The 21,054-nt window shown below is 44.2% G+C and overlaps 1 protein-coding gene across 12 annotated transcripts in view; it reads right to left on the bottom strand.

The window, feature by feature from the left end:
* The window catches only part of KAT6B (lysine acetyltransferase 6B), a 217,042-nt gene that overhangs the window by 186,934 nt on the left and 9,054 nt on the right, over positions 1–21,054 (bottom strand). For 5 of the 12 annotated variants that reach the window (XM_056531264.1, XM_056531266.1, XM_056531273.1 and 2 more), the window contains exons 2-4: positions 4,458–4,691; positions 4,294–4,378; positions 1,834–2,660 (exon numbers count right to left, since the gene is read on the bottom strand). The exons of 1 other annotated variant lie outside the window; for it this stretch is intronic. In XM_056531264.1, the coding sequence (XP_056387239.1) occupies positions 1,834–2,454 (621 nt within the window). In that variant the 5' untranslated portion in view covers positions 2,455–2,660; positions 4,294–4,378; positions 4,458–4,691. The remainder of the gene's footprint in view (positions 1–1,833; positions 2,661–4,293; positions 4,379–4,457; positions 4,692–21,054) is intronic. 6 more of the 12 variants (XM_056531270.1, XM_056531271.1, XM_056531268.1 and 3 more) reach the window with 5 other exon arrangements.

Genomic DNA, 21,054 nt, shown 5'->3' with positions numbered 1-21,054 from the left:
CATTTACCGTACGGGATATATAATGTTATATTTTAATAAGTTGTACAATTACGCACGAAGCGATACCAAATTTAATTTTTATTATGTTTACATGTTTTTATATAGGAAAAGGGGGTGATTTGAACTTTTAACATGGAAGGGGGTAATGCAGTGGTCTTCAAACTGTGGCCCTCCAGATGTTGCAAAACTACAACTCCCAGCATGCCCGGACAGCCAACGGCTGTTCTGGCATGCTGGGAATTGTAGTTTTGTAACATCTGGAGGGGCACAGTTTGAAGACCACTGGGTTAATGTGTGTCTTTCAAACTTTTATTAAAACTTTTATTTATTATTATTTTATTTTTTTTACACTTTATTAGACTTATGAGGAATCATTAGATTCCTCAGACAGATGAATAGAGTTCTATTGAACTCTATTAATCTGTGTGCTCTGTGATCCATTGATAGAGCCTAGTCCAGCCTGGCTCTATCAATGACAGAGCTAGGACTGGAGGAAGCAGAGGTAAGTCCTCCGGCTACCTCTATAATGGATCGCCCCCCTGCGATCACGCTGCGGGGGGGGGCGATCCACCCCACTAGCCCACCAGGGAGCATTCACATGTCCCTTTAGACGCCGCTGTCAGCTTTGACAGCGGCGATCTAAAGGGTTAATAGCCAGCCGCGGCAATCGCCGCATGCTGGCTATTAGCGGCGGCCCCCGGCTACTGAGAACAGCCGGGGGCTGCAGAGTACGGAGCGGGCAGGAATCCCGAGCCCGCTCCATACTCCCCTGTGAGCGCCGCATGCAGTCTCCCCGTGCAGACGTGCAGGGAGTGAAGGCAGAGGACGCAGGTCTGCACGGGGAGAAATAAGCCACTCCCCCTCATCTCCCCCCCGCATGTCTGCAGAGCAGGGGAGAGAAGACAAATACACAGCTTCTCATCTCCCCTGCTCTGCTTCGGAGGACACAGGCTGCAGAGTATGGAGCGGGCAGGAGTCGGGAGCCCGCTCCATACAGAAGCCGGGCTAAGTGCCGGACAAATGCACCTGCCCGGCGCCCAAAACTGCTAGTCCCGGGCGTCGGGCGATAGGAATTTCACATCCCTGTATATTTTCTTCGGTAAACATATAAGGTTAGCTAAACCACACGGTTGATGGCGTACATGTAAAAAAATACCAAAGTTCAAAATAGTGAATTTTTGGTCACTTTATATTCCATAAAAATAATAAAAAGCGATTAAAAAGTCCCATCAAAACAAAAATGGTACCGATAAAAACTATAGACCACGGCACAAAAAATAAGCCTTCATATAGCCCCATACGTGCAAAAATAAATAAATAAAAAGTTATAGATAAAATTATAAATAAAACCTACATAAATTGAGTATCCCTGTAACCGTCTGGACCTACATAATAAAGATAATGTGTCATTTTTACCGATAAGTGCACTGCGTAGAATCGGAAGCCCTAAAAAGTTGCAAAATGGCGTGTTTCCCCCCCCCCCCCCCCCCCTTCATTTCACCCCACAAATATTCTTTTTTTTTGTTTCGACGCAGATTGTTATAATATAAAGTAATGTCATTACAAAGTACAATTAGTTATGCAAAAAACAAGCCCTTATATGGGTCTGTAGGTGCAAAATTTAACACTTTATGATTTTTAGAAGATGAGGAAGAAAAACAAAAATGCAAAAATGAAGATTGTTTTGAGTCCTTAAGCTGAAATTCCCCTTAAAAGGTTAATATTCGAGAAAAACTAAAGCAAAGCTAATAACTACAAGGAATGATGTCTCATTGATGACTTTTGAACCCAATGTATTCAGTTACAAAGCTGCAATTCTACCAATCCACCTACCTGGTCCTTTTCATGAGGGAGAAGGCAGACTGGCAGGAGTAAGGAGGCAGAAGAACTGCAATATCTGGAGGAACCTTTGCCTTCCAATCCTCCATAGTTAATCCTATATTGTGGACCATCTTTTAGCAGCCTCCCATTGTTAACAGCCCTTTTAGCTGCAAGACGTAAGCGTCTTTGGAAAATAGGGTTTGCAACAATTCCAGTCAGATCACTCTGGCTACGCAAAAACTTCTCTATATTCTTCAATGATGAACCATTAGATTCCTGAAGTCCTTCTACCGCCCTACGAAGTAGTTTATTCCAATCCACACTTCGCAGGTCAGTGCTCACTATCCTTTGCCCTTTAAGTAATTTATGCAAAGGAGTAGGAGTGGTGCTTGTAAAGCGTCCAGGGTTTTCTGGGTCCTTAAATGAGGCCACACCTTTATTAAGAACTTTTAGGACTGATCCATCCTGTACACTAAGCTCCAGCTGCTCAAGCACAAGTCTTTTATCAAGCCCATGAGAAACGCACACTGCGTGACAAATCCGTTCCTCCGATGGACGTTGCTTTTGCCTCTTTACCTTTTGTATGGCTTCCAAAATCCATTCCGTGTACAGAGGGTTCGCAAGCTTTACCATGGTTAAAGAACTGTATCCAAAAGCCAGGTGCTGCCCATAGAGGTCATCCGTACACCACTGTAAACATCCAGCCAATAACCAAACGCATCCTATGTTGCAGTCGACAACAGCTCATACACATCCATCTTCAGAGCAGAAACCCATCAGAAGGACTTACATCAAAAGGAACAGCTGGAACACAGTAAATCCATGTCATAAAACAAAATCTAAGAAAAAAAAAGAGGAAACAGACTTCATTTAAATGATCAAAGAAAGGGACATATTAACGAATGACAGGGAAACACAACTATGAGCTTCATGTGGAAAAGAGCTCAATTTTCAAAGATAGGCAAATGTAACCCAGGAAGGACAGAATACTGTAGGCACCAGCTGTACATATTCGAGAATCAACTTTAATTTTAGTTATCAAGAATCACACCAAACATACCATAGCTGCAGATACTATAAGGGTTACTTTCTTACACTGCTCTGTTAAGATGACCACACTTATAGGTATTCTTACAATGGAATTAAAAACAAGTTCTTCCAAAGCAAAATCAAGGAGGTAATAACCTAAAGCATAATCATTTCCATAAGGAAAGCCTGGCTCCTGGTGCCCCCTGAACATAGTTGATTTTGCCAGAGAAAGCTGAACCAAAAGTCTGGTCTGGTCTTGTTTTACAGAGAAGATCAAAGAGACATTGCACTTTTTGAGTTCAGATTTAGGGGTTGTCTGGCAACTCTTTTTTTACTTTTAAAGAGTTCCTGTCATTTAAAACAACTTTTTATATCTGGCCCAGACATGTCAAAAGTTAAGATCACACAGGGTCTCGCTCCTGAGACCCACTGTGGTCATGTGTTACAGCTGGGTAAAGTATGCAGTAGGGCGAACCTCTCCCTGGCTGGCCGGCAGACCATTTTACTGCATAGGCTTATGCAGAGAAGGTGTCGGATTTGATTGACAGCTGGGGAGTGAGAGGCATGCTGCCACGCACTTTACCCGGCTGTAAGTTGTAATCACAGTGGGTCTCAGGAGTAAAACCTGGTGCAATATCAGTTTTTGACATGTCTGGGCAACATGTCAAAAGTTCTTTTAAACTACAGTAATGGTTTAAAAGGGGTACTTCACTGGCCAGCGTTCGGAACATTTAATTCCTAACGCTGTGAGTGAGAGCAGCGGGGGTGGACCACAACCCTTCGTTACATCATGGACCGCCCCCCTCAATGCAAGTCTATGGGAGGAGGCGGGCCACCATGTCCCCTCCCATAGAGTTGCATTAAGGGGGCGGGGCATGATGTAGGACATGGCATGGCCGTCCCCCCCAGTGCGAGCATACGGTTTGGAACTAAATGTTCTGAACGCTGGTCAGTGGAGTACCCCTTTTAAGTTGATCAGGATGGGATAAAAAAAAAAAAAAAAAAACAAGCCACTGCCATTCCAATGGTGCCCAGGCACTGCTGCTTACCACTTCCAGGTACCCTCCTGAAAAACAGGAAAAGCCTGCTTAGCCATTCATAGGTCACCAGCATGGTAACTTCCCTGAGTTGAGATCAGAATGTTCTGACAGGCGAAGACTGGGCACCATAAAAAGAGGGAACAGCGGGGGCGTGCAACAAGTGAGTAGACCCTTTACATTTTATTTTCCAAGCATGGCCAGTAAAAAGAGACAAGCAAACTCTGGTAGGCCATGTTAACAATGATGGATTTGAGTATATTCAGGAAGGATTCCACAAAGATCAATTGCAAAGTACAGTACTATACAAGAGACTGGGGAGTTACATTCAGATGACACAGCTTAGAAAAGCCTCAGCACTCGCTGTTCCACTATGTATATGGTCCAGATTCACACACACACTAACCTGTTTCTCAGCAGTGAAATTCTGGTTTAAAAATTTGAGGGAACAAGAATACGTTGATCTGGGAAAACAGCTTTCATTTCTTTCACTAAAAGGACAACAACCATTGAAAATAAAAAGCAGGAATGGGATTCATCTACTGCCTACAAGTTTTTTTTCTCCCTTACCAATAAAGGCAGCTTGTCTCTTAGATGTCCATTTGATTCTTTGCTCCCACTTAATAGATTCCTTAGGGCTCATTCACACTACGTATGTCCCAAGCTGAATTCAGCTCCGGAGTTCCACTGCGGAGAATATGGTTCAGCAGCCTCCCATTGTTTTCAATTGGATTTGGCTGTACCACTCGCACTACGAAATTTTCACCACTGTCGTTCTGCTGTGGAAATATGGAACCCCAGACTCTGTTGAAAAAATGAACAGGGTCATTCTTTTGGCAAAATGCTCTTGGAAATCTTGCAGTCTACAGATGAAATCTCCACCCAAAATGTGTTTGTTTTATGTTGGTTTCCAAAGGCTTTAAAGCCTGTCCTGACTATGTACAATTTACACAGGTGCAATACATTTATATGTTTTAACCCCTTCCACCATGATGTTGCCATTTTTTTCCCCGTAACTTATTATTCCACCTACACAACCATTGAGGGATTGTTTCTTATAGGACCATTTGTACCTCTTGAAGACTTTTTTTTTTTTTCCAAAATCAACAAACATATAAATAAATAAAGAATTGTGACCAGAAATTGAAAAATTAAATTTTTCATTCACTTTGACACAAAACTGACAATTTCTTTCTACAGGTTAGTACAATGATGCCCAATCTGTGTGATGGTTCATTTTTCCATGATCTGAAGTTACCATTTGACATATGTGAGACTTTATTTAGTTTTGTTTTTCTAGGACGTGAGATGACCAAAATAAGCAATGCAGGTAATGTATGGCCTTCCCCCGTGCAGGATCAATAACATTATATTATATAAAATACTTTGCATGCAGGTAAGTCCAAGTTATTAAAGTAGAGATACTAGGAAATAAATGGGAAAAGGGGATAATTAAAAAGAGAAACTAGTTAAGCTCCCCTGCTTCCATATTCCCTGTCCTGCCCGACCTAGTCATCAATATGCAAATGGCTGTCGTGGGGGGTTTGGGGAGTGCTCTCCTCTGAGCAGATCGCAGGCAACGCTGGAGGGGGCATGGTGTGACGTCACATCTCCCGCCACGGGAACTCCGCGTTCTAAACATACTAGCACCCATTTACTAATGTCAACCCGACTCTTTTTGGCGGATTATTAGACCAAATTTGTGTCGCATAGCCCATGCGACACAAATTTGGTCGCACAACCCGACAAAATATATTATCACTGTTTTTTTAAACCAGTGAAATTGGGCGTGGTTATCACAAAAAGGGGCGTGTTCCTGACAAAAAATAAAAAACACTCGGAGTATGATGAAAAACTCACAGGAGAACCTGTGAATTTTTCTTCAGCAAAACCTGACACCTCTGAGCTGTTGGGAAATGACTCAAAACTGACTAAATCCTACCCCCATCATGGAACAGGGTCTGTTCCATGTTGCGGGTAGTAGTACAGGGGCAAAGGGGTTGATCGCATCGGGTCTCACTTCTGAGACCCAATCCGATCAAAAGTTATTTAGCAGGGGAAAGGGGGGCATGGTCCGCTCCCCAGTGATGTACGATGTATTTTACTTTTTTCAAGTTCCCCGCCGGGATCCCCTGCACTATCATATACCGACCACAGCGCATGTTATATATGCCCCCCGCACAGCGCAATCATAAGCTCCCGGTAGCGCTATCATTGACAAGCATTTTATTAGCAGAGCATCTCTCCGGGAAGCTGCTGACCAATGCTCTGCTAATGCACCGCTTGTGAGTGATAGCGTTTCAGAGGCATGTGTATAGAAGCGAAGTGGGGACCAGACATATAGCGTTATCTGGTCCCCACTTCGCTTCTATACACAATCCTCCTTAGTACAAACACCACAGCTGCCCCATCGCCTCCCCCATCCCCGGTGTTATAATTACCTGTTCCCGGGGTCCGCGATCCTTCTGGTTCCGGAACAGCCAGAGCCCTATGCTTAGCGTGGGATTTGTCAATTTTTAAGGGATTTGTTGTTTGATTATTATCTTATCCCCTATCCCACGCTAAGCATAGGGGATAAGATGTCTAAGGGCAGAGTACCTCTTTAAGGACATAGCTCATTCTGGCCTTGAGGACAAAGCAAATTTAATTTTTTTCTTTTTTCCTACTTGCCTTTTAAGACCCCTTTATTTTGGCCCATTTTTTGTTCAGTAGTGACGTCACTAGCTAACAACAACGCCAAAATCTTTTGTGGGTCACGGTGCCTTTTTGCACTAACAAGGAAACAAACCGGTGAGACACTTCCGTCCGGAGCAGTTCTCCCGGTGTACGGCTCCCTGCAACGTCGGAACTCCGCACCAGTCCAGTACATACCTGGGGATCCCACTAACCGCAAACTGCACAGGAATACAGTGAGAGACCGCAACTCGACACCGAAAGAAACCCTACAACTATCAAGTACTTCGGGGTAAAGAAACATCTATGGACATATGGATATTTGTCTAAAGAGTTTACTAGATATCACGATCTCTATTAGAAACAGCGCTGTATATCTGACCAACTGAATGTATTTATGAAGGGGTCAGAAATAAGATGTCAGATCGCCGGGGTCCCGCTGCTGGGGACCCCCGGGATCGCCACTGTGGCACAGCGCTATCATTACTGCACAGAGCAAGTTCGTAATGATGGGCAATACAGGGGCCGGAGCATCGTTACGTCACGGCTCAGTCCCTCGTGACATCACGGCCCACCCCCTCAATACAAGTCTATGGAAGGGGGAGTGTCATGAGGGGCGGAGCCATGATGTCATGCTGCTCCGTCCCCTGTAATGCCCGTCATTACGCACAGAGCGAACTCACTCTGTGCAGTAATGATAGCGTGGCAATCTTGGGGGTCCCCAGCAGCGGGACCCCAGCGATCTGACATCTTATCCCCTCTCCAAAGGATAAGATGTCTAGGGGCGGTGTACCCCTTTAAACTTTAAACATGACTATGGGATTCTACTAGGGAAATCATGTTTTATAATAAATGCCCCTTCCCGGATCCTCCCACTGCCCTATCTTCAGCAAGCAGCAGATCAGCACACAAACTGTTCAATACAGTAGACTGTTGGCTTCCCAGCCAGTAGTCCTGTGGTAATGACATGTATGTTGACTTTCTCAGGGATGTGGAAATCCTATCGCCCGACGCCCGGGACAAGTAGTTTTGGGCGCCGGGCAGGTGAATTTTTCATAGATTTAGCCCTGTATCGGGCTAGCAGGGACAGAAAGACTTCTCCCTTATTTTTCTTTAATGCCGGTGTGAGGTGCAGGAGCCGATGCAAGTCAGCACCTCACACCGGCGCTAAGAGTGTATGGAGGGGGCAGTGGCGGCCCCCAGCTGATTTCAGTAGCCGGGGTCACTGCTCAGAGCCCCCCAGCCGGTGTGAGGGGATCTCAGGAGGGAGGGCAGAGCATGAGGTCGCACGTCTGCAGGAGATGATTAAGCCACGCCCCCTCCCGGAGGATGGAGAGCGCAGCCCTGCATAACACAGGAAGACAGGGGGAGAATGAGGACATACACAGCTCCTCCCCCACACACAGCCTCTCCCTTCCCCCTGCTCTATTTACACAGGACCTCATTTATCACGGAGAGGTTTCAAGTATTCACGGGGGAAAATACAGAGCGGGGAGAGGACGTGTGTGAGGAGACCGCACTGCACGGGCTGGGAATTTCACCTCACACCGGCTCAGGTGAGGAGGCCGAGCATGCAGGCGGCCGGAAGGGTGGTTGTATATGTATGTAATGTATGATGAGGGGAGGGGGGGGGGGTGTATGTATGATGTGTGCATATGTATGGTGTATGTGTCATGTGTATATATGAAGTGTATATGTGTATGGTGTCTGTGTATGTGTGATGTGTGTATGATGTGGGGTGTATCAGTGGCGGGTGTATGTATAATGTGTGCATATGTATGGTGTATGTGTCATGTGTATATATGATGTGTGTATGTAATGTATGATATAGGGGGCAGTGGCAGGGGTATATATGATGTGTGTATGGTGTATGTGTGATGTGTGTATGTAATATGTGATATAGGGGGCAGCAGCGGGTGTATTTATGATGTGTGCATATGTATGGTGTGAGTGTATGTGTATATATGATGTGTGTATGTGTGATGTGTGTATGTAATGTATGATGGGGGAAGCAGCGGCAGGTGTATGTATGATGTGTGCATATGTATGGTGTATATTTATGGTGTGAGTGTATGTGTATATATGATGTGTATATGGTGTATGTGTGATGTGTATGTAATGTATGATGTGGGGGAGTGGGTGTATGTATGATGTGTCTATGTATGATGTATGTAATGTATAATATAGGGGTCAGTGGCCCGGTGTATGTATATGTGTATGCATGTATGTTTTGTACAAGTGCTGCTGCCAGTTGTGCTATCTAATATTATTTCTTTTTAGTGGCTTCTGGCCACTCACACTGAATTGCACCCCCAGAATCCCGCCCCCTTCATACTCGCCCGCCGTCCAAGAGCCCCACGGTTGCACGCAAACATGCCCGAACCAAAACTACAACTCCCAGCATGTTACACCGTAACCTAAACTGTAGAACTATAAAGTGTAACATGCTGGGAGTTGTAGTCTTGGTTCGGGTCAGCTGCAGAGCCATAGGCTGCATTAGGGCATGCTGGGTGTTGTAGTTACTAACTGCAATTCCCAGTATTCCCTGACACAGCCTATGGCTCTGCAGCTGACACAAACCAGAACTACAACTCCCAGCATGTTACACAATAACCTTAACTGTACTACTATACAGTGCAACATGCTGCAACACCCACAGAACCATAGGCTGTATCAGGGCATGCTGGGTGTTGTAGTTATCTAGTAACTAAATGCAACTTCCAGTATTTTCTGACACATAATTAGAGTAAATAAAATGCACCACATAAACTGGAGAAGCAGAACACCCCGACCCCGACCCCCCCCCAGTAACACAGCGCTGTTCACTGTTATCCAATCAAAAGTCTCCATATGTAAGTCCCTATGAAGACTGAAAAATAGTGATTAAAATATTTTAAAGACGTGCGTATATATGTGAATAAGCCCCTTTTCTAATAAAAGTTCCGATAAAAATTACAGATCACGGCACATAAGATTACCCTCATCCCTGAAGGGCTTGCCTCGGGTGTAAAAGGATCTAGCTACAGCTCTCCGGCCACTAATAGCCTGGCGTGCTGCGATCGCCGTGGCCGCTATTAAACCATTAAATCACTGCTGTTAAAGTTGACAGCAGTGTCTAAAGGGATCTCATATCCATCCCTGGTGGTCTAGTGGGGGGGGGGGGGGGGGGGGGGTGTTCCGCTTTGGTCCATTGGACAAGTAGTTTTTTTTTTTTATTTCCACACCCCTGCTTTCTTTTCTTCAAGGAATGTATAAAATACATTCGCATATTAATACAGAGGAGTCGGGGTGTTGGGAGTCGGAAGTACAAAAAACTGCGGAGTCGGTACATTTATCTACCGACTCGACAGCTCTGTGTGGGTCTATACAATTAAAATGATACCCATGTTATAAGCTTTTTTTTTTATATAAATTGTACTGCTTCAAAAAACAGATGCGCGAACTTACATTCGATTCATCACGAACTTCTCGGCTCAGCAGTTGCTGACTTTAGCCTGCCTAAATTAGTTCAGCTTTCAGGTGCTCCGATGGGCTGGAAAAGGTGGATACAGTCCTAGAAGAGAGTCTCCTAGGACTGTATCCACCTTTTCCAGCCCACCGGAGCACCTGAAAGCTGAACTAATTTCTGAAGACTAAAGTCAGCAAATGCCGAGCCGAGAAGTTCGTGACGAATCGAAGTATTGGAAGTTTGCTCATCTCTAAAAACATCTCAAACTATTTTAACAAAATTAGTATCTTTAAAATTGCCCTATTTTGACCACATATAACTTTCTCATTTTTCCATATACTGGGCGGTATGAGGCTAATATTTTTTGCGCTCTGATTTGTAGTTTTTATTGGTACAACTTTGCTTATATTTTACTTTTTATAAAAAAATTTGTGGGAATAAAATGTGACAAAAGCAGCAATTTTGGTATGTTTACGCCATTCACCATATGGTACAATTAACATTATATTCGGATAGTCCGTACATTTACAAATGTGGCAATACCCAATATGTTTATTATATTATTTTTTTACGCTTTTTGGGGCTAAAATGGGAAAAAGGGACAATTTACATTTTTATTGGATTTACAGTGTTATCGCCGATCTTCTGCTCTAGTCTGCTCGATCTCAGACCAGAGCAGAAGACCCCAGGAGACGGCCGGAAGCAGGTGAGGGGACCTCCGGCGGCCATGTTGGATGAGTGGATCCCTGCGGCAGCGCTGTGAGCGATACAGTCATCCATTTTAAGTGCTGCACTTTCGCGATCTGTATTGATCACAGCATCTGAGGGGTTAATGGTGGACATCAGCACGATCCCTGATGTCCGCCATTACCGGCGGGTCCCTTGCTGCTGACAGCAGTCGGGACCTGCCGTGCATGATGCGAGCACCAGTCCGGCGCTCGTGGTCATTACATGGCATAAATGTACAGCATGGTGCACAAAGTACTAAGGGGTTAATGTAGTTTTCATTCACTGTACTTTTCTGGCATCGACTTTGCCTACTGAAAACCAATTAATAGTTGTTGTAAAACAAAAAACTTGACTGCGCAAACTTAAATTGGGCACATGTGTAAACTGTGTAGTCCAACATATAGCCAGCTAAGGCCAGGTATTTTTAGACACATTTTGGTTAGCAGTTTTACCAAAACTAGGAGAGGGTCTAAAGCACAAAAAGGTGGAAATCTTTAACTTATAAATTTCAATTTGTGTAGGTTTTAGTTCTAGTTTTGGTAAGTGCTGACCAAAATAAGGCCCAAAATACAGTTTGAACCCATCCATCGGATGATTTCTAAAAATGTATTATGGACACATTTATGTGTACAAATCACACCTGCAAATCCTAGCCTAACCACAGGGTCTAATGACCTGAGCTAACAGGTCTCTGTTCGAGCAGACTTGACGCCAGACCAGAACTTGTGGCAGTAATACGGAAAAAAAAAAAAAAAAAGCCTGTAATATTCCCATGTGAAACTGGACTAAAGCTTCACAGAGACTTTCTGTAGCACTACGAATTGGTTTCAACCGTGGATCTGCAGTTGTGTCTGAGGCTTCACTCAAGGCCACTATCACACTTGTTCAGAAGGAATGACTGGAACCAGACGGTCTGCTGCATGATGGACATCATTGGATCTCTCTTGAACCTATAGCAAGTGAATGGACTTTTAGGCACGGTCATTAAAATTATTTTTTTGTATATGATACAGCCTGTAAAATAAAATAATTTTATGTCAAATTTCATGGCCTTATAAATTTGGCCACTAGGGGATCTCTCTTCTGGTCCAAACCACATTCCATCTGCTCAAAAGCACAGACTTTGGCCTTCTGGTAGGAGACCAAACTCAGGAAGTGTGGTCTGACCATAGGCACTGAATCGCACTCACTCTCTCCCTGTGTATGAAACAGGGAGAGCAAGTCCAGCAGGAGACTAAAGTCTGTTTTTGAGCAGACGGAATAAAGTCTGGACTAGAAGGGAGACCCCTAGTGGGCAGATTTATAAGGCCTTTTTTTTAAATATTTTTTATTTTTATTTTTTTATTACAGGGAGTAAATTACGAATCATATGCAAAAAAAATATATTAATGACAGTGCCCATTTAAATCTGTCAGCTCTTGGGGAGGGAGGGAGAATTTAGCAAATCCTGTGCACAGGAAACATTGGCTAATTGCCCATACCAACCAAACAGACTCCTTTCTTTTTCTTTTTAACCCCTTAAGTACCACAGGTTTTTTAGTTTTTGCACTTTCGTATTTTCTACCTTACCTTCTAAAAATCACAAAGCTTTTACTCTTCCACCTACAAACCCATATGAGGGCTTGTTTTGTGTACCACCAATTGAACTTTACAAAAACCTTTTAACCAAGGGGAAACCCCCTGGTCACTAATACCCTTATTTATTTAGCTGATTAATACCATATAATAGAAAAAATGGTGAGTCTCTTTAAAAACAGTCCTTTGGTGTGTTTCTTAAATGCATATGTCATTACTGTATTCACATGTGATAGATTATCGATCACCAGTGGCCTGCAGATACCCTGGTGAATCTCCTATAACCACACTATCAGGACTGCTAATAAAACCTAATAATGCCCCCTTTACATGTTTCGTTACAACAGTAACGTCCTCAAGAGCATCAACCTGTTCGTGCTCATCCCTCTCCATTTATGCGCACCGTGTTAGAACAGCCAACCCTCCGATCGCGTCCCATCCAATCAGCAGAGCGATCCCGGCATCTCTCTTGTGCTGGTACATGTGTGTCTTCTTAAGTTCCAATTGCACCCACCTAGCAGCCAATCCCTGGCTCGCTACATCCAACGTCATCTCTTTGTGTATCTATCATCAATTGTGCTGGGTGCGCTCTCACCTCAGTGATTAGCGCACAAGCAGATCTCACAACGAGTTCTGCCACTCGCGCATGTGCAGTTAGTAATTCTCGGCACTTAGCAGACAACTTAGTCACATCCCCTGATGAAGCCATTCCATGCGAAAACGCGTTTGGGGTTTGAGGCGAGAGGTACTCTGTGGGTGCTCTGGTCATGTGTTGCCACTATTTGCATTAGACTTATGCCTATCCTTGTATTGCACTTTATTGCATTTATTGTGCATGGCCTTCTGTGTTGGTGTGGATGTGGGCTGGAGACAGCTTTCCCATGTCTCCTGCAGACACCTACAGCACATAGTAGTTCATGAGTAACCCATTAATTGCTGATGTTTACATGTGTCCTTTAGTATTTGTATGAATACCTCCATCCTCTTTTCTTCTGCCTGAGCTGTTGTGGTACCCGTTCACATATATGTTTTTATATATTTCTGTCTTTAATAAAGCTTGTCTAAATTTCTATTAAGATCGTGGTTGTATGGTCTCTCTTTTGGAGTACACATTTTATGTTGGCCATACGATATTGGTTATGAGATAGCCATCCTTTCTTTGGTAACTTTTTTTTTTTTTTATGCGCAACAATAATAGAAAAGTATGTAATCATGGGTATCATTTTAATTGTATTGACCCACAGAATAAAGTACACATGCCTTTTTTACTGTAAATTGTACAGCGTGAAAAAGAAACCTTGCAAAATTAGCAAAATTGCGGTTTTCTCTTTAATTTCCCCACACAAAAATAGTACTATTTTGGTTGCGCCATACATTTTATAGTAAAAATGAGTGAGGTCATTACCAAGGACAACTGGTCGCGCAAAAAACAAGCCCTCATACTAGTCTGTGGATGAAAATATAAGAGTTACGATTTTTATCAGTACCATTTTGTTTTGATGGGACTTTTTGAACGCTTTTTATAAAAAATTGTTATACAAAGTGACCAAAAACACGAAATGTTGGCATTTTTTTACATGTATTTTTTATAGTCCGGACATTTACGCACATGGCGATATCACAAACGTTTATTTTATTTTTTATATGGGAAAAGGGAGGGCAATTAAAACTTTTATTAGGGAAGGGGTTAAATTACTTTTAACAACTTAATTTTTTTTTTTTTATACACAATTTTTTAGTCCCCATAGGGGACTATTACATGCAATTCTTTAAGTGCATACACTGAATAATGCTATGCCATCGATGATTGAATGTTCCAGCCTATTGAGGCTGACCAGAGCATCGAGAGACAAATCGGACGGGGAGAAGGCAGGTAAGGACTCTCCTGTCATCCACTCAGCTAGAGTCTAAAGGGTTAGAGGAAATATGCAGCCATAACTTATGCCCTATTCGCAGGGTCCGACCACTGGGTACCCCCGCTATCTCCTGCATGGGGCCCAGGCTCTTCCTTGCAGGAAGCGTGAGAGCCGCAGCGCGTGACGCCGTGGCCGACACGCCTCCTCCATGTAATTCTATGGGAGAGGCAGGGGTCACAGCAGTCGGCCCCCCCCCCAATGATCAAACACTTATCCCCTAAGGATAGGGGATAAGTTGTTATGGCTGCAGTTGTCCTTTAATACCGGACATCAGCCCGATCGACGATGTCCGGCATTAGCCGCAGGTCCTGGTTGCTGATAGCAACAGGGAACCACCTGGTAAGAAGCGTGCTCAGCTCCTGAGCACGCTTCATATAAAACAGGAGCAGGGAACAGACATAAATGTACGTCCATTGGGGGAATTTTATCAAAATCTGCTCAGATTAAAAATTGCTGGGTTGCCCATAGCAAACAATTAAATTGCAATCTGATTGGTTGCTGTGGGCAACTCATCAACTTTTCCCCTGGACATATACATTTCCCCTATGGTCCTTAAGGAGTTAAGAATAAAATAAGCAATCCGATTAAATGCTATGGGCAGGCCTCTGCACCCTTTTTGTGATAAATCTCTCCTTTAGCTCGCATAAAGCTCAATTGTCAAGGTGGTGTTTCGGAGATGCAGAATGCAAGCCTCTTACGACCCCAGACCCCCAAACCCCCCCACTCCCTACCGTGACCAATTTCTGTACAAGGCTACAGGGCTCTGTGCTGGTAGTGCCCATTTAATTGTGTTTTTATACACATGTATACCTTTTATGTGAGCTTTAAGATTGTAATTAGTCCGTGACAAACAGTAGAATACAATATGGGATGGAGATTTAATTTGAGAAACATGCTACATAGAAAACTTTAATAATAATTCTCAAGGTGAGATAAGGTAGTCCTCAATATAGGACATTGAATATATATATATATATACACATATATATGGGATATTTAGGACCCCTGCTGAATAGTCAAATATGTGTCATGTACGCCACTCCCTATTGGTCAGAGTTGCGCAGGCACAGTAAGAAGTAAACAGTAGCACATATGCAATGTCTGTAGTCATACACGGAGCACACTGCCAGATTAGAGGCTGCATAACCAATGGGGTGATTTGTTTACATGCAGAAGCCTGACTAGCTAGATTTCCCAAATAGTGACTGAAGAGGTAGTCATCAGGATGGATATGAGAATGATGAGAAAGCAGCACGCTGATTGGTATATTGCCATTATCAGTAAGGAGAGGGTTAGTGGGGTAATGATTCTGACATGATAGCAGAAATTAGGAAATTGTTGGAGGTATTGCCAACTACCAATATAATCGAATGATAAAGCTCCCTATATGTAGATATATGATGTACTGCGGACCAGTCAACACTCGTGTGGTCTTGAAGACTCAGGGATTTCTATTTATTTATTTTAACTATATCTGCATCGGAGCATTGGAGCACAGATTGGCCGGTGAGGAGGGAGGCAAGGGCCCTCCCACTATCCTTTCAGTTATTCGGGACACCGCGATTTTACCTACGTGGTCGCGATCAGCTGGGATTATTATTTTTTTTTTACATTTTAGATTCTGCAATCAACATTGAAGTTTAAAGAGTTAATGCTGGGCAACATTCTGACCGGTTATGTCTGGCATTAGCCAAAGGTATCAGCCGCCGGGACAATCCGGCTAGGATGTGCCTGCTTCCCTTCAGAAGCTGAGCACGCAATACCTTAAAGGACAATTGCAGTGGTAAACATTTATTTATGCCTGTGCCTCAAAAATAAACAAAATAAACTTGTACATTCCTTCCTACGAGCCCCCGTTGGTCCGGCACAGGCCTCACGGTCCGGCAGTGCTGACGTCATTCCACTTCCTGGGAACGGGGACGCCGCAGAGCCGTCGGCGTATCACCGGCCGTGGTGATGTCCCGCCCCTGTCAGTGATAGGCTGAGCCCACTGTCATGTAAGGAGCTCTGGCCGGCTCCTTACATGACAGTGGGCTCAGCCTATCACAGGCCGGGGCAGGACATCGCCCTGGCCGGTGATACGCCGACGGCTCTGCGGCGTCCCCGTCCCCAGGAAGTGGAATGACGTCAGCACTGCCGGACTGTGAGGCCTGTGCCGGACCAACGGGGGCTCGTAGGAAGGTATGTAGAAGTTTATTTTTGAGGCCCAGGCATATATAAATGTTTACCACTGCAGTTGTCCTTTAAGGTATTAAAGTGGTACTCCCCTCCTAGACATCTTATCCCCTATCGAAAGTATAGAGGATAAGATGTCTGACTGCGGGGGGTCCGGCCGCTGGGGGTCCGGCCGCTGGGACCCCCCCACCCCCGCCCCCCCCAATCTCCAGGAGGGGACCATGGAGTTCTCAACACAGAAGCTTGGAGCTTCCATGTTCATGAGGTCACACCACGCCCCCTCAATTCATGTCTATGGGAGGGGCGTGACTACTAGTACATAGCTGTCACGCCTCCTCCTATATACATGAATGAAGGTGGCATGATGACAGTGGTCGCCTGTCATCCGGCAAGGAGCGTTGTTCACTCCGTGCACCAGATGACTGGGGTGCCGCGTTGGAGATCGCGGGGGGTCCCAACAGATCCCGCACAAAGCCGGTGACTAAAATATTAGCAATGCTGCCTTATATGGGCCTGTCTCCAAGTTATACCTAGTTTTAATCCGGTTCAAACACACTATATGCCTGTGTATTGGGAGAACCGATTGTCCGTTTCGCTTTATTATCCAGACACTTTTTGACCCTGTTAAGGGCTTTGATATATCTTCGTCACTATAAGGTCTGATTGGTAAAACACAATGCAATCATAATATATTAGTGAATTCGGGTAGAAAAACAGACATGGTGCACATCTACAATCTTGTATAATGATCTGATTGCTTCTCAGCACAATATCAAAAACTAACAGGTTGTTAGTATACATTTTTGATCAAAAAGTACAAGCCCACTCGCCACGTCAAGGCCACCTATCCAGAGTGGGTCCCTAACGTCCCTAGCATAAAATGGCGCAGCACCGGGCGGCGACCACCACCGCCACGACGCCAATGCCCACAGGGGGGAACGATCCACCGGCAGAGCGGCCCCAATGCCACTCAAACCAGTCTATGGGCCGCACCCCCCCGCAGACACGGCGCCACGGCAGCAACGGACACCGCACAGCACCACACCAGTGTGAACAGGGATGTAATAGCTCACTTACCATACTCTCCCAGTCAGACTGGGAGGCAGCTAGGAAAGAAATGGCCCATGTGCCGCTAACTACTGCTTATATAGGGTTGGGCTGAGGGGGTGGGGAAGAGTGCAGCACATGTTTAAACAAAGAAAAAGGAGGGGATAGAAATCGCAGTGTGAATTCCCTCAGCCCAACCCTATATAAGTAGTAGTTAGCTGCACATGGGCCATTTCTTTCCTAGCTGCCTCCCAGTCTGACTGGGAGAGTATGGTAAGTGAGCTATTACATCCCTGTTCACACTGGTGTGGTGCTGTGCGGTGTCCGTTGCTGCCGTGGCGCCGTGTCCACGGGGGGGGTGCGGCCCATAGACTGGTTTGAGTGGCATTGGGGCCGCTCTGCCGGTGGATCGTTCCCCCCCTGTGGGCATTGGCGTTGCGGCGGTGGTTGTCGCCGCCCGGTGCTGCGCCATTTTATGCTAGGGACGTTAGGGACCCACTCTGGATAGGTGGCCTTGACGTGGCGAGTGGGCTTGTACTTTTTGATCAAAAATGTATACTAACAACCTGTTAGTTTTTGATATTGTGCTGAGAAGCAATCAGATCATTATACAAGATTGTAGATGTGCACCATGTCTGTTTTTCTACCCAAATACATAATATATTAGTGTTGGCTGCCGATTGATAGCCACTAGAGATGAGCGAATTTACAGTAAATTCGATTCGTTATGAACTCACTGCGGCCGGTGATAGGCTAAAGCGCCGTGTGCCGTCCCGGGCTAAGGGAAGAAGGAAGTAGACAGCCTGGCCGACCGATCAGCTGTTGCGGAACTCCGGGGGACTGTAGGAAGGTAAGTGAAAGTTTGTTTCTCTTTTTTTTTTGACACCCGGGCGGGATGGATTAGGAATAGTCCGTACTGGACATCTCTTTTAAAGGACAATGGATGTACATTTACATCCATTGTCTGCTCGTGACATGAAGCGCACTCAGTAGCTTTATACCCGGTCGGTCCTGGTTGCTATCAGCAACTAGGACCCGCAGCTAATGCCGGACATAGCCAATCGGGCTGATGTCCAACATTAACCCTTTAGAGGGTGCAATCAAAGTTGATTGCAGTGTCTATAACACGAGAAAACGAATTCCCAATATAGCTCAGTGGGCTGATCTGAACCGCTGCAACGAAATCAGTGTGTCCCGATCAGCGGAGGTCCCTTACCTGGCTCCCCACCATCCAATTGGCGCTCTAAGGCTTCAGTCAGCCACGGCAGCCTGAAGCAATGGAGAGTCGATAACACTAATCAATGCTATGCAATGGCATAGCACTAAACAGTGTTTGCAAACTGGTGGCTGCATGTAATAGCCCACTGTAAGATACAAAAACTTTTTATATGTTTTACATCTTGCCAAAACATTAACCTTTCTAACATACTTCATAAGAGTTTTTTCCTTTTTATATATCATGGCTTTAAAAAAAAAAAAAACTCATGCTGAAGCACAGGCATGGACAAAAGGTAAAAGGTAGAGATTTATCAAAACTTGTCCAGAGGAAAAGTTGCTGAGTTGCCCATAGCAACCAATCAGAGCGCTTCTTTCATTTTCCACAGGCCTTTTCAAAAATAAAAGAAACAATCTGATTGGCCGCTATGGGGAACTCAGCAACTTTTCCTCTGGACAAGTTCTGATAAATCTCCTTCAAAGTCCAGTAAGTGAGGGTAGGCTAGCACTCCTCTGTTCTCTCCTGTCTGATAGTGCTCCTCTGTGTTCTCTTCCGTCTGATAGCGCTCCTCTGTGATCTCTCCTGTCCTATCATATATAGAGGAGTCCTATCAGACAGGAGAGAGCACAGAGGAGTGTACATGGTTAAATAAAAATTGCACCAAACTTTTAGCACCCAATTCTAAAGTAAGCCTCCTAACACTTGGTCTACAGATGCACCAGATTTATATATAAACCTGTGACACTTACAAATCGGGCGCATTTGAAGACTGTCCATCTGAGGCTATGTTTCCCCTCAACCTTTTAATCCATATAGATCTTTAGACTTGTTTGGGGACTAGCCGAGTACTGCTGCCTATTTAGTTAAAGGGGTACTTCTATTAAAAAAAATCGTAATCCTTCCAGTACTTATTAGCTGCTGAATACTGCAGAGGAAATTCTTTTCTTTTTGGAACACAGAGCTCTCTGCTGACATCATGACCACAGTGCTCTCTGCTGACATCTCTGTCCATTTTAGGAACTGTCCAGAGTAGGAGAAAACCCCCATAGAAAACATATGCTGCTCTGGACAGTTCCTACAATGGACAGAGATGTCAGCAGAGAGAACTGTGTTCCAAAAAGAAAATAATTTCCTCCGTAGTGATCAGATGCTAATAAGTACTGAAATTATTAAGATTTTTTAAGAGAATTTACAAATCTGTTAACATTCTGGCACCAGTTGATTTAACCCCTTAAGGACCAAGCGTTTTTCAGTTTTATGCACTTTTGTTTTTTTCTCTTCACCTTTTAAAAATCCTATCCCTTTCAATTTTGCACCAAAAAATCCATGAGGGCTTATTTTTTGCGCCAACAATTCTACTTTGTAACGACATCAGTCATTTTACCCAAAAATCTATGGTGAAACAAAAAAAAAAAATAATAATTGTGCGACAAAAAATTTGAAAAAAAAAACCCACCATTTTGTAACTTTTTGGGGCTTCAGTTTTTACGCCGTAAATTTTTACGATTAAAATGATACCCTACTTATATAGATTTGATTTTGCCATATATTTGGAAAAAAATCATAACTGCATGCACAAAAATTAATACATTTAAAATTGTCCTCTTCTGACCTCTATAATTTTTTTTTTCTGCGTACGGGGTGGTATGAGGGCTAATATTTTGCGCCGTGATCTGAAGTTTTAATCGGTACCATTTTTGTTTTCATCAGACTTTTTGAGCGCTTTTTATTCCTTTTTTATGGCATGAAAAAGTGACCAAAAATACGCTATTTTGGACTTTGGAATTTTTTTGCACGTACGCCAATGACTGTGCGGTTTAATTTACGATATATTTTTATAGTTCGGACAGTTACACAGGCAGCAATACCATATATGTTTATTTTTATTATGTTTATATATTTTTTATATGGAATTTGGGAAAAGGGGGATGATTTAAACTTTTAATAAGGAAGGGGTTAATGTGTGTGTTTTTAAATTATTATTATTATTTTTTTTTTTAACACTTTTAGTCCCCTTAGGGGACTTTTAGGAGGTATCATTTGATTCATCATACAGATCAATAGGATTTCATACAATCCCATTGATCTGTGTGCTCTGCGTTCGATTGATAAATCATCTGAGCACTGGAGCCGCCGCAGCAGGAGAGGTAGTGGATCACCCCACCCCAACACCCACCCCCGCGCGATCGTGCTGCTGGCGGGCGAACCACCCCACTAGACCACCAGGGACTGGATACAGGCACCTTTAGATGGCGCTGTCAACTTTGACAGGGGAGATCTAAAGGGATAATAGCCAGCCGCGGCGATCGCCGCATGTCGGCTATAAATGCCGGCTCCAAGCAACAGGAATCAGCTGGGGGCCAGCCGGTATGAAGCGGGCTCGCGTCA

The sequence above is a fragment of the Hyla sarda genome, chromosome 7 (genome assembly GCF_029499605.1).
Source record: "Hyla sarda isolate aHylSar1 chromosome 7, aHylSar1.hap1, whole genome shotgun sequence".
NCBI lineage: Eukaryota > Metazoa > Chordata > Amphibia > Anura > Hylidae > Hyla > Hyla sarda.
This window is presented reverse-complemented; position numbering and strand designations above follow the sequence as displayed.